The sequence below is a fragment of the Anolis carolinensis genome, chromosome 1 (genome assembly GCF_035594765.1).
Source record: "Anolis carolinensis isolate JA03-04 chromosome 1, rAnoCar3.1.pri, whole genome shotgun sequence".
NCBI classification, from domain to species: domain Eukaryota; kingdom Metazoa; phylum Chordata; class Lepidosauria; order Squamata; family Dactyloidae; genus Anolis; species Anolis carolinensis.
In genome coordinates this window covers 319097587-319124580 of record NC_085841.1, presented here as the reverse complement: position 1 = coordinate 319124580, position 26994 = coordinate 319097587, and the positions used below count along the sequence as shown (strand labels likewise).

The window sequence follows — 26994 nt, the reverse complement described above, 5'->3', positions numbered from 1 at the left end:
CATTTCTTAATTAAAGAAGGTAGAGATCAGGGTTTGAATACCCGGTTAGTCATGGAAATGAACTGGACCTTGGGCAGGTCATTCTCTCCCATAATAGGGTTGCCTGAGGGCCCTACAATTCAGAAATGACACAACAGTGGCAACAAGAACGATTAAGGCAAGTTGGTTAATTGCATCAGCAGCACATAAACCACCGGCTCACTTGATGTGTGCTTGTGTGAATCTGAGTCACTAAAGCACTTTATGGACTTTATGAACAATGAATAAAGTAACATCATACTACTACTTTGCTATTGAAATAAATATTTTTAATGAAATACTGAAAAAAAAAGCTACAGGTGATGTTAGGTATAAATACACACAAAATCAGGAAAAAAGGCATGGAACTCTAAAGTCTTTGAGACCCTTTCTTCAGATCATAGGGCTGCCAGTTCTGACGTTGCGTGCACACTGTCTTCCCACATTTACTGCTTGCAACATAGGTTCACTCATATCATCCAGGCCTATGAGGGTAATCAGGGGTGCCACAAATCCGTAAAGGGTTGCCATAGCCACACTGAAGGGCCAAGCAAAAACAGCCAATATAGCCAACCAGATGAGACTCCACAGAAGACAGCAGCAGCCTATTGAAGTTGGTTCTTGTGCGCTAACATAAAGAAACAAAAAGATTTCAGTCAGAAGCATTTAAAGTATGTAATGTGCAAATATATTTTATTAATATGCATGTACATTATTTAACAGGCAGTCAAAGCAAGTATCCATTTACAGAACATAATACAAAAGTAAAGTTTTGATGGATTTTGGTTTTACAGTTTAGAGATATTGTTTTGCTTTTTGCCTCCCCTCCCCAATTTCCCCTTCCTCTCAGGGACCCGAGGCTGATGCAAATAATTCTCTCCTCTAACCATTTTATCCTCACAACAATCCTATAAGGTGGTTAGGCTTGACAGCCACCAATAACCAGAAACTACTCTGCTACAAACTATTTGGGATTATTGATGAGCATTTTTTCACTGGAAATGTTTAAGCAGAAGCTGGATGGGCATCTGCCATGGATTGCAATACTCTTGCATTGACTAAGGGTAAAATAGATAACCGGCATTATCCTGCATAAGTACTAATATTATTAATAATAATTATATTATAATAATATTCCAGGAGACTCAAAGCAGCTAAATTCCATCAGTTATCCACATGGCCTCTTCTATATCAAGATACACAAAGAGGGTTTCATGACTGCATGGATAACATCTGTCCCTGTTATGACACTGTACCTCCATGCTCCTGTGGCAATAGCATGTTCAGTGTTATCATGGAAGGAGTTTTATCTGTACTCATAAAAATGTTTCACACAAGGGAATCTAGTCCAATCAGTGTCATTTCTCTCACACATGGGCTCTATGGTTGTTCTCCAATATGCACATCGGACTCCTACCAATGAAAGTTGAAAGTTCAGTACTTGGGGCAAGATGGCAAAAGATTGCAGAGATAATCAATGGAACTTCCTTCACGTGGTGTTTCCTCATTGAGGCATTATATGAAATCCCCTCACATCACAATGAGAAATAATTATATGAAATATAGGGGAAGGGAAAGCCATCCTTCCCCAAGTGACCAGAAAAGGGACCCCTGGAACATACTGAAATACAATCACCACCCAAACACTAACAGTTGGCATCGCTCATCGACTTCCTTTGAAATGAAAACTCGTTAATAATAGATTACTCTCCCGTTTATAGCAGCTGAGGCTGGATCTACACTGTCACATAATCCAGTATCTGACCCCAGATTATCTGTTTTGAACTGGATTATATGAATCCAGTTCAAAACAGATAATCTGGGATCAGAAACAGGTCTAAGTCTTTTCACAGTGTCTGTTACAGTTCGCATAAATCCCAAGGAATTCAGCTTTCTCCTCAATGACAGTTCGCCCTTGCAGACAAGTCCTATGAATCATGCCAGAAGGAATGATCCCTCCTTTGGAAAAAACTTGTTAGAATGGAGTTCACTTTCATCTCAAGAAAGCCGTTTTGTTTCTTGAGTAGAAGATTGATGCTCATGTCAGGGGGAATCATCCCTCAAAGCTATATCTAAAGAAAATACATCATGTTTTCCTCTCTGCTTTATACATACACAAAGTTTGCCACGAGGGGGGGTACTAGGTTCCATGTCAAGCTTTAATCCAAACTTTATAAAAGCTATTCAAGTAGCTGGATATATTTTAGAGAATAGTGGTTTTAAAGTTTGCATGAAAACTAGGAGCAAATTCAGTACCAAACTGAGCTGGAATCAACCACATCCCCTGATTGCCATCTGAACTAAAATCAAATCAAACACACAAATATCCTTTTTGTCTTACTGTCATCAAGAGAGATTCAAAAGAAAGGAATACAGTTTATGGTTGCAGAACACAAGAAGATAAATAATGCAATGTAAGTCGAAAACTGTTTTCTCATGCATGCACATACTCTATGCACACACAATTCCACTATGAACTTGGATAAGAGCAACATCAACAGCTAGTTAGAAAAATCATTCCCTTCCTCCCACTACTCAGTACACATCTTTCAGTAGGCTCCTAGAATTTAAGTGGTACAGATTTATTATATTTCTACATGTGTGGATTGAATATAAGATCAGGTATAAATGTCATGGAGCCAGTTTTATATTGAAATAAGTGTTTTTTAATATTAGAGGTAAAGACACAGGTGAACACTAGCAGTAAATTCATGGGAAGGAAGCAGACTGGAGAAGGCATGGAATAGTAAGTGCTGTGAGGACTTTTCTTCAAACCATGGGCCTGCCAGCTCTGACGTTGCGTGCACACTGTCTTCCCAAATTTACTGCTTGCAACATAGAATCACTGATATCATCCAGGCCTATGAGGGTAATCAGAGGTGCCACAAATCCATAAAGGGCTGCCATAGCCACACTCAAAGGCCAGGCAAAAGCAACCAATACAGCCAACCAGATGACACTCCACAGAAGACAGCAGCAGCTTACTGGAGTGGATTCTTGTGTGCTAACATAAAGAAACAAAAAGATTTCAGTCAGAAGCATTTAAAGTATATAATAATGTGCAAATATATTTTATTAATACAGTGTTCCCTCACTTATTGCAGGGGTTACATTCCAGGACCTCCCGCAATAAGTGAAAATCCACGAAGTAGGGATACTATATTTATTTTAATAAATATAGCGTCCCTCCCTCCCTCTTTTAATGTACTGTACTGTATTCCTTCTTGTTCGCTGAGGCGATGAGGCGCAGGCGAGACCTACTGGCGCTGCCTGCAGGGGCTGAGGAGGACAGGCCGGGCCAGGCTGCGCACCTCAGCCTGGGCCCTTTTGTGCCTGCGAGAAAGGGCGGGCCATATGAAAAAATCTGCAAAACAGCAAATCCACAATAAGTGAACCGCAAAGTAGCGAGGGAACACTGTATACATGTACAATATTTAACAGGCAGTCTATAATAAAGAATCAAAGAGATGTTGAGCTGGAAGCATTTCAAAGTGTACATCTACTCTGAATCTAAAACCAATGACATCCATGCAACAGATTCCTCCTGGGCATTTAAGATCTTGGGTCCCATCTGGGAAGAAACAGGATATAAATAGAATAGAATAAAAAATAGACTGTTCACCAGTTGAGCAAATAGGTTTATATGATTATTAAATTATGCCCTGTTTCTGATTATAATGCTTTTTCTTATTATTATTTTTACACAGGGATATATATCATGTGTATTTCCTTAATAATGAATAAAAATGGAAACAATTAGAATTTATTCATTTAAAACAAACAAAATATGAGAATTCAGAAAGACTTCTATTGCAGTGTTGCCATGTTACCTTATTGGTATTGAGAGAAGAGAAGGCAATAACAAGAAAATGGAACTATTGATGGAAAAAGCAAGCTCTAGTTATATATTAGCAAATAACTAGACTAATATTATCCAAGAGCCAATAATTATGGATTATAAATAGGAGAAATTGGGACACATTATGCCCACCATGATCACCCCATATGTCCCCTCCACATTATGAGCCCAATTTTGAAGAAAGGCAGACTGCATTCATGAAGGCTTCTCCTTTGATCATGCTGAACCATAGATACATTCCCACTCTTGAACAGATATGAGACTTTCCCCAAGCGAGGGGTTTGGAGAACCTGTTGCCCCATGCCCTGAATTACCCGACTTACCTCAGACACCATCTCACAGGGGGAAGCGTCTGCCACCCAGCTTCTCCCTGTTGTTCCCAATGCAATACAGAAAGCCTCTCATGTTGCTGCCACGGAAGCATAAGCCGGTTCTTCTTGTTTTGCAACAGAGCCCACCAGAAACAGCTCTACATTGTGGGATGGGAACCAGCAGACTCCATTGCAAAACTGAAGAGAAACCAGCATTACCCCATTCCGATGAGGTCGTAAGTCTTCCGTGGTGGTTCTATGGTCAACTTCTGGCAGAATTTGACCATAGCATCATGCTGGATGACCTAGAAATTCCTAGAGAGGTGTCCTCACAGCTAAAAAAAGTAACAGGCCTTTTATTTTCAGTTTTTCACTTTTGCAGGGGTCTTGTGCCTCTAACTCCAGCAAATGTGGAGGACTGGCTATATTTCCTTAAAAAACTAAAATTTGAACTTACTCCCAGCAAGGGACACTCAGCTGAAATGTTGTGAGTTTAAATTCTAAATTCATTAAAACCAGTTAAATCTAAAGTGCTTACCAGATTTGGGTATTTAAAGCTCAATAGACAATGCTTCTTGATGGACAGGTGATGAGTTTTTCAGCAGTCTCCTTCAGGTTTCTAAAGCTGCAGTCCTATTACACATACACACCCAGGGATAAGCTCCACAAAGCTCAGTGGAACTTCCTTCTGAGTAAACAACATACATAAAATACTCTGCAATAGTCTGTGAAGACACAGGATTGGATCTAGGTTTAATCATCAGACTTGAGAGCAGTCCCATTGAAATCAATGAAACTAGTCAATCCTTACAAACTTTATTTATGATTAAACCTGGATCCACAGTGCTCTGCGTGTATTCAGTTTGTTTTGGACAGTTGCATTATGTATTATGTGTACACATCAGACCAATGGCAGTAATACATATTTTCAGATATGAAATGCAATGAACAAAATATAGTGACTATATACTAATTCTGCAAACCTCCTCCATCTGAAGTGCATACCCTTTAGGATCTTGTTCAGGTACAAGTGGTTCACTTGGGGCTTCTTCAAAATCTTCATATGCTTCTCCTTCTTCCGCCTCTTCCTCTCCAAAAGTAGACATTGTGTATTGGGCAGATTCCTCTCAAATATGCTATTAATAACAGCAAAATTTCATTAATGTTACTGCCAAACATTTGGAATATGTACAATTTCAGATTATTTGGAATATGTATTCCAATGTTTTTAGCATTTGGAATATGTACAATTTAAAAAACAGAAATGATAAATTATTTGTTGTTCTGTGCTTTCAAGTCATTTGTATTTGTATTTGTATGAAATTTACATGTTGTACACTGCTTTGAATCCCACCCACAGGAGAAAAGCGGGATAGAAATGAATTAATAATAATAATAATAATAATAATAATAATAATAATAATAACTATTATTATTCATGACTTATGCTGACACTATGGCAAAATCAAAAAGAGATGTCTTGCATAAAAAAACTCCAATGTAGCATGTAAACATTTTCACATTTGGTAACATGGGCTTTAACTAGCATTAAATGTTCTGAGAGAGGATTCCTTTGTCTCCTTCTGAAGCTGAGAGAGTGTGGGTTTCCATAGCCAAGCAGGCCTTCAAACCCTGATTTCTAGAGTCCTGTTCCATTCTTCAAACCATTACATCACCCTGTTAGCAATAACACAAGTTGCCTGGATACCCTAAAAGCACCAGATTCTCTCCTGGGCCTCCTCACCCTGCTTTCACCATCAATCATCATGATCACTAAGCCCTACATTTATTTCCCCATCCTTACTAGGAGTTTCACTTTCTCTCACGTTGGCCATACAGAGTTCTGCACATCCAGCTTGATTCTCATATTATAGAAATTATTTACTCATTCTGTAAAATCAAGTAGTGGGAGGAAAGTTGGGAAATAGACATATAGATGCTGCTAATATCTTATTCAGACCCCCTGGTGGTGCAGCGTGTTAAGTGCTGAGCTGCTGAACTTGCTGACCAAAACGTCGGCGGTTCGAATGTGAGAAGCGGGGTGAGCGATCACTGTTAGGTCCAGCTTCTGCCAACCTAGCAGTTTGAAAATATGCAAATATGTGCAGACCAATAGGTACTGTTCTGGCGGGAAAGTAATGGCGCTCCATGAAGTCATGCTGGCCATATGACCTAGGAGGCATCTACGGACAACACCGGCTCTTCGGCTTAGAAATGGAGATGAATACCAACCTTCAGAGTCGGACACGACTAGACTCAATGTCAGCGGAAAACCTTTATCTTTACCTTTAGTATCTTATCCAGAGATCCTCATTCCAATGTCGCTTTATACTGTTGCAATAATTGTTTGTGGTTTTAAAAGACCTACAGACTAAGGTGTTTTGTGAACTACCATTATCTATTCAGAGCCTCTGAGAGTGAAATTCAAGGATGCTCAAATCCCATAATATAGTCAATAACAGAGTTAAAGGATGACCCTATATAAAAAGGTGAAATCATGGTTTGCTTTTGGGATTTTTTTTTTTTTTGGAGGGTGGTAATAGTTTCAAGCTTGTTTCAATGGATGCGTAGAATCGTCATTATTTAATGGATACAGCTTTACAAGAAATTATGATTTCTGGGTAACCTTGGACAAGCCACACACTCCTAGCGTCAGAGGAAGGCAGTGGCAAACCCCCCTCTCAAACCTTACCGAGAAAAAAAAACATTGTAGGTTTACCCTAGGTTCTCTTCAAGTCAGAAATTTCTTGAAGGCACAACAACAAGAACAGCAAATTGAGGTACCATATTTACACAGCTCTAATGCTTACTCTTTTTTTCTTTTTTTTTTTTTTTGTTGCTAAATTACATTGCCAATAATGAGGTGCATGTTAGATTTGAAGGTACATTAGAATCTCACACATAAAACCTCCCCATGTAGTCCCAGAGGCCGCAGGGGGAGGCGGGGTGTGTGAAGAGGCTGTTCCCAGTGGTGGCTCAGTTGTTCCTATTGCTTAGCCACCGATCCTGACACCTGGGAAGCCCTCAGGGCCTCCCCCCCTCCCCCCCAAACCAGGCTCAGTCCCATGCAATTCTCAACTGGCCTAATTCACGAGGCCTTCAACCCCGCACCAACCTATTAGTTTTAGAGGCCTTGTGGAAGAGGCCAGTTGGGAATCAAGTGCAGCCAAGGCCTGATGGAGGGTCATGGCCTTCCAAATTTCATCATTAATGCTGCCTGCCTCCCTAATGTCCTATCCCTGTGCTATTGGGCACATTACATTCAAGGGCAAATTCATTTTTTAAAATGCACACCTTCAAAATTGAGGTGTGTTTTGCAATCGATGGCACATTATACTCAAGTAAATACCTTATTATTGTTGTCGTATCAGTCTCTTTTATTTTTTTCCAGTCTTAAAATGTTTCAGTTTCAATCTGGGGGTTGAGTTTTGCATCCCTTGTGGATTCAGATGCATATAATGCTCACCATACATGTGTTTGTTTAAACAGCTGTAATTCTTCAGCATCTGATGGTCTTGATTAGAGCTACACTGGGTATTGTGCGTGAAAAAACAATATATACTATTTGCTATCATCTAGTAAAGCCTGTTCAAGAGTGAACAACAGAAAAGTAATACCAAAAAAATGTGAGAGGAGGGGATTTGTGGGACTGGAATTTTATTTTCTTACATGATTGATAGTTTTCATTAAGTCTACCTGTAACTTGTCATCAGATTGGAAGCCAGAACGCATTTTGTTCATGCATCAAGATTGGTCAGGGAAGAGCAAGTTACTTTGTGGGGATGGCAGAAAGCTTTGCAGAGGACATTAACCAAGATACACAAATATATGCACTTCTTAACCATCAAATGGCTAACAGGTAAAAAGAGAAAAGGTTTAGTGGGGCAGCTACACTGGTCGAATAATTGCAGTTTGATCCTACTTTAACTGCTATGTCTTAATGCTCTGGGAAAATGGCAGTTGTAGTTTTACAAGGTTTTTAGCCTTTTCTGCCAGATTGTTGGTGCCTCACTAAATTACAACTCCCAGGATTCCATTAACTGAACCATGTCAATAAAGTGGTGCCAAACTGCATTAATTCTAGAGTGTAGATGCACCCCAAGAAAAACAAAAGCAGCATAGGCAGTGTCTTGGGCAAAGCAGAACAGGCCCTCCTGCCTTTTTATCCATACAATTATGCATATAAAACAGGCATTGTCAAACTTGGGCCTGCCAGGTGTTTTGGACTTCACAACTCCCACAATACCTAACAGCCTACAAAGCTGTTAGGAATTGTGGGAGTTGAAGTCCAAAATACCTGGAAGGCCCAAGTTTGCCCATACCTGATATAAAATAAAGTTGATGCCTAAGTAAATATTTGTGCAAGTCTCTTTTTGCCAATCTCTGTGTGTGAAGGACACAGCAGGTGTAGTGAGGATGCCTGTTGACTTTGAAATAGAAGCTGTCTTTATTTCTGTTTATTGTCATCTCTAATTACTTATTTAATGAGATGTACTTTTTCCATTCTCAAAGTGTAGAACATTGGTAAAGAATAAAGAAATGCTTTACCTGGTTGATATAGATTCTTGCAGTTCTCTTTTAAAATGGCTAATTTTGTTTTCAAGTGTTCCCCTGTGATCTGAAGACATCAGCAGGCCTTTAGAAGAAAAGGATTATACAAAAAATCCATGTATTTCCTAATGGAAATACACAGTGCTCACAGGTTCTTCAAAGCATCATTGTTTCCAAGTAACCAGTATGATGTCATTCATAAGAAAATCTAAAAGAATGTATACAGCACCACTCTACTTCCACTGTCCTCTGCAACTGTCCACTTCAAATACAAATAGACAACTTGGTTCCACAAGACCAGTACTATCGCATACCAGAGTTACCATCAGAAAATATAAATAGCATCTTGAGGTAGTTTTCATCTGTCTTTCTCTCTTTCCATATCTTTCTGCATCATATGTTTAGAGGACTTGTTGTAGGAAGACTGTTATGAGATCCATTTTGTCTCTCCAACTCAGAGCGGATCTACACTGACCACTTATCCTGGGGCCAATCAGAGTGGTGACCGCTGGATCAGCCCTGGGATGGTTTAGACCACTGCTTCTTAAACTGTGGGTCCTGACCCCAAATGGGCTCCCCTTAGCTCTATGTTGGGTCATAGAATGTCACCAAATGGCTTTTTTTAGACATTTACATGAATCTGTTGTGCACTGCTTATAGTTGACTCTGCAGAAGATGTTTCAGCATGTTTAACAAGCCTTGAAATGTTACTTTGTTATCAGTAAATGTTTGATTTGTATGCTTATTTTATACACAGTAGAGTCTCACTTATCCAACATAAACGGGCCGGCAGAATGTTGGATAAGTGAATATGTTGGATAATAAGGAGGCATTAAGGAAAAGCCTATTAAACATCAAATTAGGTTATGATTTTACAAATGAAGCCCTAAAACATCATGTTAGACAACAAATTTGGCAGAAAAAGTAGTTCAATACGCAGTAATGCTATGTAGTAATTACTGTATTTATGAATTTAGCACCAAAATATCACGATATATTGAAAACATTGACTACAAAAATGTGTTGGATAATCCAGAACGTTGGATAAGCCAGTGTTGGATATGTGCGACTCTACTGTACTTATATACCAGGAGGTCACATAAACATCTCTCAGGCATTGCAAGCAGAAAACCTTTAGAAGCCCTGGTTTAAACCATTACCCCTAATAATGGAGATAGAAAAATGTATCTTTTCTCTCTTTTTTACTACAAACAGCATCTGAAGCCATTTCCTCGCATCACATTAGGAAAAAGACAGTTTTCAGTTGTGACTTGAAGAAATAGTATCAGTTTTTGTTGTTCTTATTGTTGCTTGTGTCATATGTTTTTCTCTTATTAAAATATGTAAAATTGACAGCATTGCACTTTTTCCCATTTCATTTTTGGCACTCTCAAACTTTAAGTACCACTTTAGGTGAATGATACTTAAAGGGTTGGAGTTAATACCTTCACAGTTTTACCATAAATCAAAGCCAGCTTGACAGCAATTAACAACCATATGATTTGCACCATATGATTTGACTATCTCCAATTCAGTTTTGTAACATCAGTGTAGATGGTTAATTTGCTCCTTGCTTTCTTTCATTGGATCTTATCTGAGATTGATGTGCCTTAAAAATACTCAGCTGTCTCAATACCCTTTAGGGCCCTTCTACACAGGCCCTAAAACATGGAAGAAACCAGGATAAGGGGGGGGGGAATAAATGACGTTTAAGGAAAATGCACGCTGATTCGGATTAACAGTTGAAAAACACATGTTAAAAGGTGCGCTTAAAACCCGATTTTGGACTAAAAATGTGCATGTTTGCATGACTGTATATCCCTGAAGTCAAGGAAAATACTTTCTGTAACCATTCCTTTGTTCTGATGTTTATGAAATTAAACAGAGCTTGAATTTATAGTAGGGTGAGGAGAGATAATAAGAAATTTGCTTGTGTGCACATTTAGATATCTGCATCAGTGCATATGGGGGCCAACACATCTTGGAGAGTCAATTTAAAAAATTAAGTAAAATTTGCCAGATGTCCCCTGTCCATCTTGCAGATTTTGAAAATCCACGACAAACGAAGGTGTCAGGATGATGGAGGAGGATTTACTGGGATTGACAGCTCTGTTTGGACTTGCTGTCAGGTCCTGTGATTTTTTTTGCCCCACTTCTTTGACCCAGATTATGATGCTGTCTGGAAATGCCCTTACTCTGTGCTGCTTTCCTTCTTTTTTGACTTGATTTTTTTCAGAGGCCTTTCCATAATATGAATGTCTTTTGATTTTGTGAAGGTCAGATTTATACTACCTGTTTATGATAATAACAAATTCCCTTATTTAAACTTCCACGCAATCTTGGATTGTTAATTTATAATAATGTATTTTTAGCTGTTTTATTTCAAATATTTTTTCAACAATGACTTATTAATGAATATGACTGAGAATTTTAATTTGGATAGAATCAGAGTGATATTCTGTACTGATAGTTTCAATCATTCTATAAATGGACACTGGGAGCCCATGATTAAGTCTTCAGAGTAAATCCTATGTCTGGCAGTGAGATGTTTATTTGTGAGAAAAGCACCTCTATTGTGTTTGCATTATGCTTTCCTCCTACAACCTCCGATCCAACTATCTGGATGACGGAGAGTGAAAGGAGAAAATTGTTCACTCCTATCTATAACCCTGTCTGGCAGTGGCAAAATTACTGGCACCAGAGCCAAAATAAATGGAGCTCTTTGGGAATAGCCACATTGAAAATAGAATGCAGCTTCAATGCTAAGAAATGTGACAATGTTTGAATGTGCTTAAAACTGCCAAGGATGAGACGGATCAGGCTAATAGAGAAAGATACAGCGAGAAAAGAAGTACTGTACCATTAGCCAAAAGAATTAACAGTTAGGTTTAAAAACACTTATGTACAAAAGTTTTCAAATCATGCTGATAATACCATAGATTTCAATTTGGCAGAGTTTAGAAATATAGAAAATAACAGTATCTTACGTACCTTGCTGGTGTGAACTGTGCTGAAAATGGGTTGAAAATGTTTCAGCTTTGCTAGCGTAGTTGGTTTACTATTTCTTCGTCACAATTTTCCAGATTCCTCATTTGGGTTTAGAATATACTCATTATCTCTTATTCAGTAATGAGCAACATTACTATGGTAAGAACTACATTCTCCTATGTCTATAATGTGCTTTAGCCTATGTGCAGAGAACAGCATAGGAGCAGGAATCTAAATGAGTATTTCTCATGTCAAGGAATTTCTGCTTTAGGCAAAGCAGATGTTGTATACCTTTTCTTGTGATGTTAGGGCAAGCACATGTTGCATGGAAGTATGTAGGGTAAAGACTTGCTATTTGCATTGCATTTGCAAAATGCAAACTACCATAGGTAGTATAACTTATATCCATGTTGTGCTCGAAGGCCAAGGAAAGGAGCCCCTGCTAGAACAACCCCTTCCCATCAGATCTGTTTTCCTTGTTTCCAGAGTAGTTGCTCTTGATTTGGAAAGGAGTTACATCATGGGCCCCTTCCATATAGCTCACTTACATGCATGTTACACAATCACTGCAAGATGGAATAGAAACTCCCACAATAAAAAGCTAATTTACATAGGGAGCATTTCATTGACTTGCTCTACTGAATAAATAAGTAAATAAATGTATATATTTAAAAACAGCCAACTGATAATTGATGTTGTAGTATCAAATAGCCAAGAAGCATAAACATAATTAAGAGAAATTAAATTTCACTTCCTGTTCATTTGAAAGATCTACACATGTGCTGTGATCAGAAAACATTAATCAAATATCATGAAAAAAAATCTGTTTTCAATATAAAAAGACATTAAAGAGATCCTATGCTTGGCCATGGAGGCATTCTACAAAGAATCATTGTAAAAATAAAGAAACCCAAGCTGAATCATTTATAGCCCAGAGAATATATAACAGAGGCAAGATGTACAGCTAGATTTTCTCTTTCCTAACCCTTTTGGACATATTTGAATTTGGCTTTTAGCCTGGGAATGGGGACTGAGGCAGCATTAGCTGCTGTGGTAAACAGTTTGTTTGTAGAGATGGACAAGGGAAATGCCTCATAATTTGCTATCTTAGTGATTGCAAGCAATATGTATGACAGCTTGCTACTATTCTTGGAACATCTGATAAGACACTCAAAACATAGGGTGCATCTATACTATAGAATGAATGCAGTTTGACATCCCTTTAACTGTGATGGCTCAATGCAATGGAATCCTGGGATTTGTAGTTTGATGAGGCACCATCAGAACTTTGATAGGGAATGCTAAAGACCTTATAAAACTACAACTCCCATGTTTTCACAGCATTGAGCCACAGCAGTTAAAGGTGTATCAAGCTGCATTCGTTCTACTACTGAAAGAAACCCTTCTTACCATCCATTCCTTACCGATCCTTCTGCAAATGCATTTGGTAAGAAAATAATATATTTCAGAAAATAAGTTATGTATCTCAGCATAATGTGTTGTTTAGGCCAAAAGAATCAGGGTTTGTTTTTGTAACATCTAAATGGCTAAAGGAACTAGTGGAATTGAATTTTTGTATGAATCCCATTGAGAAAGTGATCATAAGGTACAAGCTTCCTTCCGTTTTTGCATAATGCATGTATATCCTAGATCCATTTTTTTAATTGGCAGTTGGTTAACCATTTCAAGACGAAGGCTGGTTCTACACAGCATACGAAAGTGGACCGTAACTGATATATAAAACGTTGGTTCCAGCCTGCTTTGTGGTCCAACAGGGCTACCCTGAGTCACCTCAGCGGTGACAGGTTGTCCTTACTGCCCAGCCATGTCAAACCCAGATTGGAGCCATTGAGCAGGGGCCTGACAGCCACCCCATGCACCTGTGTCACTACAGCTACAGCAGCGTCAGGACGATATAGCTTATGCTGGGGGCTTCTTTGTCTTCATTCTTGTGAGCTGCGAAGGAAAATGGAAGGGATGAAGGGGAATCCCCTTCCCCTCCTCCAGTCCTTCTTTGTGAATCACCAAACATGGAAGGAGGAAGAAGAAACGGTTGGGCTTATTAACAAAAGACTCTCCCGATAAATGTATAGCAGAGTAACTTATTAGCAGCAGCATGACCCAGCAACAGTAGCCAAAAGTGATAAAAAGAACAAAACACACAGACCAATGTTATCTCATCCTTAGGAGGCTTTTCTTTGTAGTAAAATAATATGGTTGCACTATTTACAAGAGCAACATTTCCAGAACACAAATAAAGTTCTTTATACTTCCTTTTTTGCTTTCATGCTGGGCTTCTTTCTCATGCAGATAAACAGATTTGTTCTCAAAGAGCCTCTTCTCACACCAAACTTGCACAGGAGCTTCACCCAGTAGCTTTATATACAGCAGCCTTCACACTGGAGCTTCACACACAAGTGTCATGGAACCCAGTTACAGGGCTTTGGTAATTCAGCCCTGTAACTGGGAGTCATAACATAAACAATCCCAGGAGCACCTGGCAGAAGAAGATAGAATATGCCTGGGAACTTGGGGCCGAAAGTATAAACAATTATAATTGGTCTAGTGTGTGAAAATGGTAGTAATGTGATATTGGGGGTGGGACTTGATGATGATATTTACGTGTGGTGTTACGTAGCATCAAAAGTTATAAAAATAGTTGTATGTAAACATTGGGTCATTCCTGACTTTTCCAAAGTCATGTGTTCTTCAATAAAGATTGGATTTGAGAGCAGCCATCTCTGATCTGCGTTCAGACTGATCCTTTGAAGTGAGCAGGACAATTAAGTCAGGAATCCAGTTCTCACCCTCCTGCAAATTTGCAGTGAAGTGATAATGAGCAGGGAAGGAGATCAAAGCCATGACGGAGCAAAGGGGCCTCCGCTGGGAGCTCTGCCGTTGGCAGAAGAGACATTGCAAGCCATAGCTTCTTCTACGGGGTACCCCAAGCCGGACGGCGTGACCCAGAGGATTCCCAGAGGGGGAAGAGGCGTTCCGGCGGGGGCAGAAACCAGTTGGGGATCTGGAGGAAGCATGCCGGAGACCGTGGCCCAGCGGTTATCCATCCTGGAAACTCATTTATCCAGGCTGTCGGATACCGTGGGGAGAATAGTGCCAATATTGGAAGAGAATCTCCAAAAAGAGCACATCCGATATGGCGCCGAGAGAGAGCCAAGCAAAGGAGGCGATTGGAGCCAGAGGGGACAGCGAGCTTCAACGCAGAGTCCCGCGGCGGCAAGGGACGAGGGAGACGAGGAATATTGGCAAGAGCTGGAGTTCCGGGACAGAATGGCGCGCGAAGTGGAGCGCCAGCAAGCTCTGGGAACTCTGAGGCCGCCAACCCCAACAGAGCTCCCAACCCCCCGAATGGGCGTCGGAGTAGAAAGACCACTGGGGCCAGGGATCGGGTCCAGTGGATTAGCTGACGAAGGCGGAGAGGAGCAGGAGATCCAGGAAGAGGAGGAGGATGTGCCGTACGACGGGGAAAGGCGAGATGCGGGGGCTACAGCGAGGCCAGTATGCGGATGGGGGGAAGGGCCGACAGCGGCGGCAGGATTTCGGGAGCCGCGCAGAATGACCACCGGAGTGGGGCGCGGCGTGATCCAAGGAAACCCGATGCAACCCTTCCCCATGCCTCCCAGACAGCATCAACGGGCCGCTGAATGGATGCCAAGAAGGGAAGATCTCAAGCTAGAATACGGAGGGGAATCAGCCGAACTGAACTTTTTTCTAATTAGCATCAGGGGATACATGGAAGACAATGCACACACATTCCCCTCCGAAGCAAGCAGGGTTCGGGCCATCGGCAACACACTAAAGAGAGGAGCGGCCAGCTGGTATGTGCAACTACATGCCAGACAGGACCCATGCCTGAGGTCAGTGCCCCGCTTCCTCGCCGCACTGGAAAACCGGTTCAGAGACCGGCTAGAGCAATTGAGAGCTCGAGACCAGCTTAGAGGAATAAAGCAGAGGGACAAAACGGTGCCCGAGTACGCAGAAGAATTCCTCCACCTCGCGGAAAGGGTACCAGAGTGGTCTGAAGTGACCAAAGTGGAATTATTTAAAGAGGGACTACGCCCCGAGATTTTCAGCTGGGCAGCGCACAGAGATGACCCCGAAACGCTCCAGGGATGGATTCAACTAGCGGGGCGCGTTGAATCCACCCTGGCCCAAGTAAAGCGCTTCAGGAGCAGCGGCGGCCAGCAAAGACCGGTGGCGAGAGGTCGAGGAGAAACGAGGAAGCAGGAAAGACCCGGAGGGAGGCCGGGGATTCCCTCCAGAGGAGACGACAACAAACCTAAACCGGGATGCTTTGTATGTGGGAAGACGGGCCATCGAGCAGCAGAATGCTGGGCACGGAAGGGGGAGCCGCCAAAACCCTCAAAGCCCAAGCCAGCAACCGGGAGGCGTGCGGAGGAGGAGGTGCAAGCCCCAGAATCTCCAGAAAAATTGGTGAGTCGGGACAAACGCATGATAGTAGTGCCAATCTGCCTATCGGGGCTAGAGAATCGGGCCACCTGCAAGGCATTTGTGGATTGTGGTTGTTCCAGGAATATTATAACTCCAGAGTTAGCAGGAGCGTTGAAATGCCAGCAGATGGCGCTTGACTCCCCAATTGCGTTTTCGCAGCTAGACGGATCAGTGGCTACTGGGGAAGTATCTACAAAGGAAATACGGGAGGTCCCATGTAAAATAGGCAAATGGGAAGGAAGAATATCCTTTGTGATAGCCCCTATTGCCACATACCACGTAATATTAGGGATACCATGGCTCGAACAGGCAAATCCCGAAGTAGATTGGAGAGGAAAGAGCCTAGCATTTAAGGAACAGCAGACGCAATGGGAGATAAGCAAGATTGCAGAAGAGGAGGACGAGGGAGATGAAGAAGGTGAAATAGACCCACTGCTATTGCCACCTGAATACAGAGACTTTGTGGATGTGTTCAATCAGAAAGAGGCAAGTAAATTACCTCCCAAAAGGAATATAGAAGTAGAAATTGAAATAACCCCCGGAGCAAACTTACCAAAACCAAAAGTGTATCCCATGTCTGTGCAGGAGAAGGAGGAATTGAGGAAATACATTGATAAAAACCTGGCGCGGGGCTTCATTAAGCCATCCAATTCTCCTCTCGGGGCCCCAGTGTTATTCAGGAGAAAGAAAGACAACTCCCTAAGATTGTGCATTGATTATCGAAATTTAAATGCAATTACTAAGGACAATAAATACCCTATGCCCTTAGTAAAGGATTTAATTACCGTATTGAAAAAAGGGAGCATATTTACTAAACTTGATTTAATTGAAGCATATCATAAATTAAGGATCAAACCGGAAGATACTTGGAAAACTGCATTTTCCTGCGCATTCGGCCATTTTGAATATAAAATTTTACCTTTCGGTTTAAAAAATGGAGGCGGGTGCTTTATGCAGCTTATAAATGAAATACTGCACCCATTGTTGTACAGAGGGGTATTCATATTTCTTGATGATATCTTGATTGTGACTGAAGATAAGGAAAAGCACGTGAAATTGGTCCGGGAAGTTTTGCAGAGACTAAGAGAAGCAAAGCTGTACGCAAAACTGTCCAAATGTGAATTTAATAAAACTCAAATTGACTTTCTGGGGTATCGGATATCTCCAGAAGGGTTAGCTATGGATCCAGCTAAAGTATCAGATGTAAAAGAATGGGGAGTGCCTCAAACAAGGAGGCAATTGCAATCGTTTCTGGGGTTTGCAAATTTTTATAGATCCTTCATAAAAGGCTTCGCGCAAATAACTGCACCCCTTACTGAACTTTTAAAAACAAAAGGGAAAGGAGAGACAGCAAAAGTAAAAGCTCCTGGCGCCAAACTAAGTTGGACGCCAGAATGCCAAAAGGCATTTGAAACCCTAAAAGAATGCTTCACAGAAGGACCCATTCTAAAACACCCCGATATCAGGAGCCCTTTCATAATCCATTGCGATGCCTCAGACTGTGCGTATGGGGCAGTACTATTGCAAAAGGATCAAAATGGGAACTTAAAACCCTGTGGATATTTGTCCCGGAAGTTCAGCGAAACTGAAAAATGTTGGCCGATATGGGAAAAAGAGGCACTAGCCATATTAAAAGCCTTAGAATGCTGGCGACACTTTCTCGAAGGAAGCGGAATCCCATTTGAAATTTGGTCTGACCATAAGAACCTCCAGTATTTAAAGTCCCCTCGAAAATTGTCCCCCAAACAGATTAGATGGGCACAATACTTCAGCAGGTTCGATTTCCAATTAAAGTTTTTTCAGGGGAAGCAGAATGTCTTGGCAGATGCTCTTTCACGCATGCCTCAACACGAAGGAATACCCACAGCAAAAGAGGGAACAATATTCTCTGACAAACAATGGGGTTTAGCTGTCAGAACAAGAGCACAAACCCAAAAGGAGAACACTGCTATGGTTGAACTCGACGGAAAAGATAATTGGGGAAACGAGCTGAAACAGTCTTATGAAGGAGACCAGTGGATCGCATCCAATGCAGAACAGGGGGAGCAGAAGGGGGGATTTTGGTTTGTGAACAAGAAACTGTATATCCCAGCAACATTAAGGATCAAGATTTTGCATCGTTTTCACAACAACCAGAGCGCTGGTCATACAGGAATTACAAAAACAACAAAAGCAATAGCAAAACATTGCTGGTGGCCAGGGATGAGGAAGGACATAAAAAATTATGTTGTTCAATGTGATGATTGTGCCAGAAATAAATCGAGAGGAGGGAAGCCAATGGGATTATTACAAACAGTAGCAGAACCTACCAGACCTTGGGAATGTGTAGCTATGGACTTTGTGGGGGAACTACCGGTTAGCAAAGGACATCGTTATATTTGGACAGTATTGGACCTGTTTTCTAAACAGGCCCACTTTATAGCACTGACGAAACTACCATCAGCCGAGAAACTAGCTGAATTGTACATAAACCACATTTACAAACTGCATGGATGTCCCAGTAGAGTGGTCAGTGACAGAGGAGTACAATTCACAGCAAAATTTTGGGAAAAATTCCTGGAAATGCTAGGAGCAGAAAGGAGTTTAAGTTCTGCTTTTCACCCCATGACAAATGGGGCGGTAGAACGTACTCAGCAGACACTTGGGCAGTTCCTTCGAATGTACTCTAACATGAGACAAAATGACTGGTCTCGGTGGTTGGCTTTTGCAGAACTAGCTTTTAATTCGACTATACATTCAGCAACAAATAAAACCCCCTTTGAAGTAGTTTACGGGTATGAAATACAGCCTCTGCCCCAGCTGCCGAGATGGACAGAGAATGAGGGAACAGAGGCAGGGAAATGGAAAGCGCAAATGATGGAATGCTGGAGTCAAGTGACTGCATCCTTAAAAGAAGCACATAAAAAGTATAAAGTATTCGCAGACAGAAAGAGGGTGGAAGGTGATAAATTGGAGAAAGGAGATTTAGTGTGGCTAAGTACCCAAAACATCAAACTGGGGCTACCTTCAAAAAAATTGGGCCCTAAATATATTGGACCATTTAGAATACAGGGTGTTATCAACGAGGTGACTTTCCAGTTGGCATTGCCAAAAAGTTTAGGGAAAATACACCCTGTATTCCATCGTAGCTTACTGAAAAAATATATGGGTACTTTGGACAAAATGGACACATAGAATTATTGTTTTGTTTCAGGCTTGTGATGAAAGAAGAACCGAAGAGGAGGACGAAGAAAAGGAGGGCACCATGTCATGGAACCCAGTTACAGGGCTTTGGTAATTCAGCCCTGTAACTGGGAGTCATAACATAAACAATCCCAGGAGCACCTGGCAGAAGAAGATAGAATATGCCTGGGAACTTGGGGCCGAAAGTATAAACAATTATAATTGGTCTAGTGTGTGAAAATGGTAGTAATGTGATATTGGGGGTGGGACTTGATGATGATATTTACGTGTGGTGTTACGTAGCATCAAAAGTTATAAAAATAGTTGTATGTAAACATTGGGTCATTCCTGACTTTTCCAAAGTCATGTGTTCTTCAATAAAGATTGGATTTGAGAGCAGCCATCTCTGATCTGCGTTCAGACTGATCCTTTGAAGTGAGCAGGACACACAAGGCCTTCTACCTGAGGCTTCTCTCGCCGATGCTTCTCACACCAGGCCTTCTCACACAGAGGCCTACCTCATACTGAGGCATTCGCTCACAGTGAGGCCTACTTCATACTGAGGCCTACCTCACTGTGAGACCTCTCTCACTCTGAGGCTGAGGCGAACTAAGCTAAAGGCACATCTGCTTATATAGAACTGCAGCTTTTGCTGAATCATTGCATCCATTTAACCCTTTCAGTGCTTGACTCACATTTTTGCAATCAAAATACCTAGTTAATTTTCAATATTTCTAATAGAAACCTCCAGCATAAGGTAGGCCTTTATGCTGTAGTCAGCAGTGACACAGGGGAAAGAGGGGGTTTTTTTTTGGGGGGGGGGAGCAGCCATCCTGGGCCCTTGGGCTGCTTGAGCCCAGAGAGTCTAAAATGGCTACTTAGGAACCAGCTGTGGGTGTCTGGACTGCAATAACCTGGATGGGAACCCAATTCCTGGTGAAGGATTTGGATTTCACCCTGAATTTATATTAATCCAGGGTACAGCCACTTCCCCCTAGTTAATCTGGATAGCAGATTAATAGTTAATCTGCATGTGTTTTGTGGCCGTCTATAGGCTGATCCATCCCCACACCAACATAAAGGTTCAGTGTAGATGGGGTCCAAATTATAAATGTACTGCAGTATATTTATGCTTCAAGCCAGCTGATTACTTTCTCCTGCAGAGGGGATAAGATACAAGCAGAAACATTTATCCTGAAGTTGGTGCCTGATGACCAACAACACCAGTTTTAAAGGCACGATTAAGAAACAGCAGATTGAAGTAGTTTTATTATGTATTTATTATTAATATAAATGATGTATTAAAGTACCATAAAGAATCCCTGTAAAATGTTGTCTTCTAAAGAAAATTCATAGTACATTTAACTATAAACTATGATGCTATTACTGCAGATTAATTGGTAACATTGTAACTGAATGCAGAAATGAAGCTTTCAATGAGCAACTCAACTCTGTATGTAATTAATATACTGTATGTAAAAAGACAAAAACCAGAAAATCAATTTTCCCCATTGGAAGGAGCAGAACGCTATCTTTCTAGGAAAGATTTGGGTTAGGTTTTTGTAGACTGGACATGGAAAATATATATTTGTTTCCAAGGTCTTGAATTTTGATGGTTTAAGATCATAATAGAACTTAAGAGATTTCCAGTTTCAGTACATAGGGTTACAGAGAAATGATTGAAATGGCAATAGAAATACCAATGTCAATCATATGTTATAAACGCCAGAAACATTTGTAATACATGTAAACAGCTGTAAAGCCCACTACTGAACACAGAAGATTGCTTGTTAGCTGGTCTTAATTATTAACACAAAGGCCTTCCATTGTGGACATTCTTAGCACACTCCCTTCCCACGTTTACTCCCCTCAGTAAAAAATCACTGATGTCATCTAGACCTATCAAAGTCGTAAGAGGAGAGAAGAATCCATAGAGTCCTCCTAAGAACATGCTTATGGGCCATCCAATGAAGAAGAGTATAATCATCCAAATCAGTCCCCACAGGATACAGGCACCATTCATGTTGCACCTAATAATATAATTTAATAAATTAATACAGAAACCTCAGATACAGACATGCTATTTATTAAAACCCTCTTAAGGTATATTGATTTTTTAATGCAAAGAACTACAGAGTTCCACAAGTAAAATCTAATATTAAAAGTACAAACTTGAAAATGCATAACAACACCCACATTTTAGAATAGAACTGAAACATCTTACAAAATCTGGTGCGTTTGCAGCTCAGGTGTATTTCTGGTCTCAGTCATGGTGTATCCTAAATCCTGCTGCTTTAATGCTGACTGGGCCCAGTTATAGGGTGCATATAACTCCCTTGTGGAAACTAGTTCAATTTCCAGGCACAATTCCACGTGCAGCTTATGACCTATAAAGTTCTACTAGAGGGCCTAGAGATTTAGAGAGATAACATGCCTTAGGAATCTCTAGATCCTCCAATATGATTCCATGTTCAGCTTCCAGCTGAAGTTGGCCATAATAAAGTCATGCTGGAAGACATAGAAATTCCTAGAGAGGTATTCTCTCAGGTAAAAATGAGCTATTTCTTTATTTGCTTTTTTCACTTTTATAGTGGTTCTGTGCCCAGTAAAAACAGAGGGCTGGGGCCTCATCTACACTGCCATATTATCCAGTTTTAGAATGCAGATTAACTGCATTGAACTGGATTATATGGCAATGTGGACTAATAAAATCCAGTTCAATTTGCATTATATGAGTCTACACTGACCCATATAATCCAATTCAAACCGCATTATATGGCAGTGTAGGTGGTACCTGAGGCTGGATCTACACTGCCCTATATCCCAGGATCTGATCCCAGATCTGCCCATCCCAGGTTATCTTGCAGTGTAGACTCAAATAATCCAGTTCAAAGCAGATAATCTGGGATCAGTTACTGGGAAATAGGGCAATGTAGATCCAGCATGACCATGCTCTAGTACAAAATGGAATGCAAATTTAAATAGAACTATACCTTTTCCTAGGATTCACTTTAACCAGCCTTTTCTAGATGAGTAGACTTATTTTTCTGGATTCAGTTGTGATATCTAGAAATAAGAAATCAACATACTGGTAGTTTTATTTCAGTGAATCAACAAAATAAGCTTGCAGAACTTGTATATAAGACGTTTTGTACTCATATTGAACAGTCCTCTGGAGAAGAACTCGACCAGAACCAAACAATACAGCAATAATAAAACAGTTAGTGTCGGATATGGAAGTTGTGAACTCCACCATAAAGAGTAGGGACCCTTCCAGACAGGCCCAAAAATGCAGGACCTTTTGAGCTTTTACCGGAAGCGTCCAAATGTTGTCTCCTGTAAAAGCGAATTAATCCGGAACAAAGGGTTTCCCACGCCCCCCCCCCCCGTGTGGCCCCGCCCCACACGCGACCCTGCCTCCACGCCGCGCAATTCCGCCCCCCGTGGGAAGGCCCGAAAAGGAGGAGAAAGAGGCGGGGGTGGCGCCATCCTCCCGGGGCGTTGACGGCGCCCCGGGACTATGGCGCCACAGGCAAATGCTTCCCTTGCCTGGCGGTTGGAGCGCCTCTGGGGGTGTTCACCATTCCCTATGCTATCCAAAGCTGATAGATAAATAGATGCTGCAGTTACATACAAATTCAACTTAGGAACAAACATACAGAATCTATCTTGTCTGTAACTTAGGAACTGTCTGTACTTCTATGACTAAATGTGCAGTTAATTCAAATGGCACCAAAATCACTCATGGCTATTCATTGCAAGACAACAGATCAGCAACAAGCTTACCTTTGCTATATGTAGTGGATGGATGGCCTTTAGATGTTCAGGCTTTCTTTTCTAGGCATTAAAGAAAATGCAAGGAAACAAGCAAACTAATGCAACACCCACAAGCTAAATACCACTGCAACTGTCTTACAAGCATGTCTTTGTTTCCTCTTATTCAAGTCAGCTGATACTGAAAATGTACCAGAAAGACAGCCACATGCTTAAAAATGAGATCATATGCTGCAGCAATAGAAGGAGAAACAGGATTCATCTATGTCCCAATCTAGCATATCCTGATGAAAGGAGCCACATGAGGAAGTGATAGCAACTGGCATCTAAATAAACCAAACACATTTCTAAAATGTATACTAGGTTTTGTTCCTGTTTTTATGTATTATAGAGTCTAGTTTATCCAACCTTAGCTCATCCAACATTCTGTATTATCCAACACAGTCTGACTTTAGTAGTCAATGTTTTTGTAGTCAATGTTTTCAATACATTGCGATGTTTTGGTGCTAAATTCATAAATATAGTAATTACTACATAACATTACCATGTATTGAATTGCTTTTTCTGTCGATTTGTTCTAAAACATGATGATTTGGTGCTTAATTTGTAAAATCATAACGTAATTTGATGTTCAATAGGCGTTTCTTTAATCCCTCATTATCCAACATTTTCACTTATCCAACAGGATTTCTGGGTGTTGAAGGTCAAAACATCTGGGGACTCACAGCTTGAGAACCACTGATCTAGAGCACTGCTTCTTAAACTGTGGGCCTCAGTCCCAAATAGGTTCCCTTTAGGTAGGGGCCACGGAAAATTTGGCAATAGGAAATGTTTTCTGAATCTTTTTACACACATCTGATAGCAACAAAATGCAGAGTTTACAGTGGACTGCTGAAAATGCTTCAGCTGTACTTCACAAAAAGGAAAAATCAGTCTGTTTAGGAAGACTTGCAAGTGCTGGTTTATTATCAGTAAATGTTTGGTTTTATACCTATTTTATATATCCATATACCTGGGGTCACGTACAATTCCTTGGGCAGAAAGGAATTGCAAGTGGAAAATATTTAAGAAGCCCTGCTATTACACCAACCAGTGTTAGCCTGGATGGTTGATGAATCTGTGGATGAAGAGTCTGTGGATATAGAGGGTCAAGTGTATAAATAATAGCTGGAATCCTACTCCCAATTAGACCAGAAGCATTCGATGCAAATATTGTTATTATGATCATTATGTCATCATATTTGGAATGAGGCAGAGATTGTGGCTCTATGTGTTAGCATTGCTAATTTCATTGTTCAAAGTATATGATGACATAAGGACTATTTTTGCTTTAGAGAAGAAAAAGGTTTTTGATTCAAACTGTGTCCTCTGGGATATTGTTTTTAAAAGACCCTTTTGCTTTAGAACCAAAGTGCCTCCATCTTACTATAAATCCCTCATTTTGATTCCCTTCCTTTTAGAAAAGTACAAGAGAATAAGAAAGTATTGAAGCCCATGTTAACATGTCAATAACCCAGTTCAGTTCTCATGTGCCTTTACACATATCAAAGATAAAATCAAATTATCCTGCATTCCAATGAATGACTGTATGACTGAAACATTGTCGGCTTTGATGACACTGGAAGTTTTCTTCTGAAAACTAAACTAATCTTTATCGGCATATGTTTTGAATGTGGATTGAAGTCAATGTAAGCTGACTTTCTAAAAGCTCCCATTGCCTAAGAAACTGCTCCTCTCATGTTCACCATGGCCGCATCTGCACTGACCATTTAATGCAGTTTGAAGCTGAGACGGCCAGACAACAAACTCCTATAACAAGAGTGCAAAAGAAAGCGCATTGGTGCCCTGTGGTTTGTGTAATCATTAACTGAGCCTCAAGCTGCATTTTTAATGTACAGTAGATTCTCACTTATCCAACATAAACGGGCTGGCAGAACGTTGGATAAGCGAAAATGTTGGATAATAAGGAGGGATTAAGGAAAGCCTATTAAATGTCAAATGATGTTATGATTTTACAAATTAAACACCAAAACATGATGTTGTATAACAAATCAACAGAAAGAGCAGTTCAATACATGGTAGTACAGTAGAGTCTCACTTATCCAACACTCGCTTATCCAACGTTCTGGATTATCCAACGCATTTTTGTAGTCAGTGTTTTCAATACATTGTGATATTTTGGTGCTAAATTCGTAAATACAATAATTACAACATAACATTACTGCGTATTGAACTACTTTTTCTATCAAATTTGTTGTATAACATGATGTTTTGGTGCTTAATTTTTAAAACCATAACCTAATTTGATGTTTAATAGGCTTTTCCTTAATGCCTCCTTATTATCCAACATATTCGCTTATCCAACATTCTGCCAGCCCGTTTATGTTGGATAAGTGAGACTCTACTGTATTATGTAGTAATTATTGTATTTACGAATTTAGCACCAAAATATCGCAATGTATTGAAAACATTGACTACTAAAAGGCAGACTGCGTTGGATAATACAGAAGACGCCTTGAGTCCCCTCGGGTGAGAAAGGCGGGGTAAAAATGCTGTAAATAAATAAATTGGATGAGCGAAGGTTTGGATAAGTTTTTTTTAAAATTATTATTATTTCTTCATACAGATAACAAAACAATACACTGCAAACCTTTGCCATCTAAAAGATAACACAAAAACTGATTACAAACTTTATGGCTGGGATACAGGTTCCAATTGTGATTCCCTTTACCATATATCTTAATTAATTACCCCTTTAAACCCCCCATCCCTCCCACCCTTACCACCCTCTTCCAACCCCCCCTCCCACCCCCATCTGGGTTACTTGAATCAATACATTGATTTAATTGTCTGGAAGGCCTGATTTAAAGTTTTGTACTTATCTTTTCCTTCCGTTTTGTCGATTAAGCAAGACCATTTCCTATGCCAATCTTGTCTTGACTGAGTATTCAAATATTTGTTTTTCTTTTCATGGATGAAATCATGAAGGTTTGGATAAGTGAGACTCTACTGTATTGATTTGCACTTTTTGAAACTGCATTAAATGGTCTGTGCAGACTGCTTCTTCCTGAAGGGGAGGGTGCTGCTTTGCTCAAAGACTCCAATTCAGAATCTCCGGCCTAACAATGGCCTATACAGAAGAAGCTGAAGTTATATAGACAGGAAGGTGGGCCATGTCCTGAGGCCTCTCAATTCATTCATGGAATGGAAATCAGAGCAGGCATGATAATGGGATTAATGTTTCCCTTAACAGAGGCAAAAAGCAGTACAAGAAGAATGTGCTACCCATAAAGTCCATGGAGTCTTACATTAGATGAGAGTCCACTCAGAGATGGCTGGCCTGACCTTTAATGAGCAGCAAGGCAATGGCTGGACCTTTTTCCCTCAGAGGAACCAAGAGGAAGGAAGAGACTTGTAGGCCCGCCTCCACTCTCAGAAGGGTTGCTAGGCCTCAGGCCTCTCAGGTTGGGCATCTCTTACAGGAGATATGGGCAAAGTTGGGCCTTCCTTCCAGGGGTTTTGGACTTCAACTCCCGCCATTCCTAACAGCCTCAGGCCCCTTCCTTTTCCCCCTCAGCCGCTTAAGCGGCTGAGGGGGAAAAGGAAAGGGCCTGAGGCTGTTAGGAATGGCGGGAGTTGAAGTCCAAAACCCCTGGAGGGAAGGCCCGTGCACTAAAGCATCCAAAAGCAAAGGTGTCACTATGGGCAAACTTCGGCCCTCCAGGAATATTCAGCCTGTACCTTCTTGAACTCCGCCAATTTAGAAGCAAAGGCAAATAAATAAACAGAGCCTAAATCAAGTTAAATAGGTTTAGGGCTAGTGTCATTTCTTAACATTTTAACAGAGGAAGATTTCCTCAT

General features: G+C 40.7%; 1 protein-coding gene and 3 long non-coding RNA genes across 5 annotated transcripts; 2 read left to right on the top strand and 2 right to left on the bottom strand.

The window, feature by feature from the left end:
• Window positions 1-286: 286 nt before the first annotated feature.
• On the bottom strand, window positions 287-8979 carry LOC134295479 (uncharacterized). The gene is made up of 3 exons (XR_010002072.1): window positions 8737-8979; window positions 5194-5324; window positions 287-3022 (listed from the first exon to the last, which is right to left on the bottom strand). It is a non-coding gene; the product is annotated as an uncharacterized LOC134295479 (long non-coding RNA).
• LOC134295480 (uncharacterized) lies at window positions 8972-23547 on the top strand. Its single transcript, XR_010002073.1, has 3 exons — window positions 8972-9090; window positions 13069-13174; window positions 23305-23547. It is a non-coding gene; the product is annotated as an uncharacterized LOC134295480 (long non-coding RNA).
• Window positions 14126-20153, top strand: LOC134295478 (uncharacterized). The gene is made up of 2 exons (XM_062968215.1): window positions 14126-16179; window positions 19391-20153. Exons 1-2 carry the CDS (start codon window positions 14563-14565, stop codon window positions 19472-19474), a joined length of 1701 nt encoding a protein of 566 aa, XP_062824285.1. The 5' UTR covers window positions 14126-14562; the 3' UTR covers window positions 19475-20153.
• On the bottom strand, window positions 20622-26664 carry LOC100561009 (uncharacterized). Of its 2 annotated transcripts, XR_010002071.1 has the most exons (4): window positions 26442-26664; window positions 23146-23196; window positions 22353-22425; window positions 20622-21389 (listed from the first exon to the last, which is right to left on the bottom strand). It is a non-coding gene; the product is annotated as an uncharacterized LOC100561009 (long non-coding RNA). The 2 variants fall into 2 exon arrangements; XR_505566.3 differs by lacking the exon at window positions 26442-26664 and having other exon boundaries at window positions 23146-23306.
• Window positions 26665-26994: the final 330 nt, after the last annotated feature.

Excerpts from the sequence above, each read along its gene's own strand:
- LOC134295478 (XM_062968215.1), top strand. The coding sequence starts at position 14,563 with ATGAGCAGGGAAGGAGATCAAAGCCATGACGGAGCAAAGGGGCCTCCG. Across the intron at positions 16,180-19,390 it reads CAGAATCTCCAGAAAAATTG|GCTTGTGATGAAAGAAGAAC; the intron begins GTGAGTCGGGAC and ends GTTTTGTTTCAG.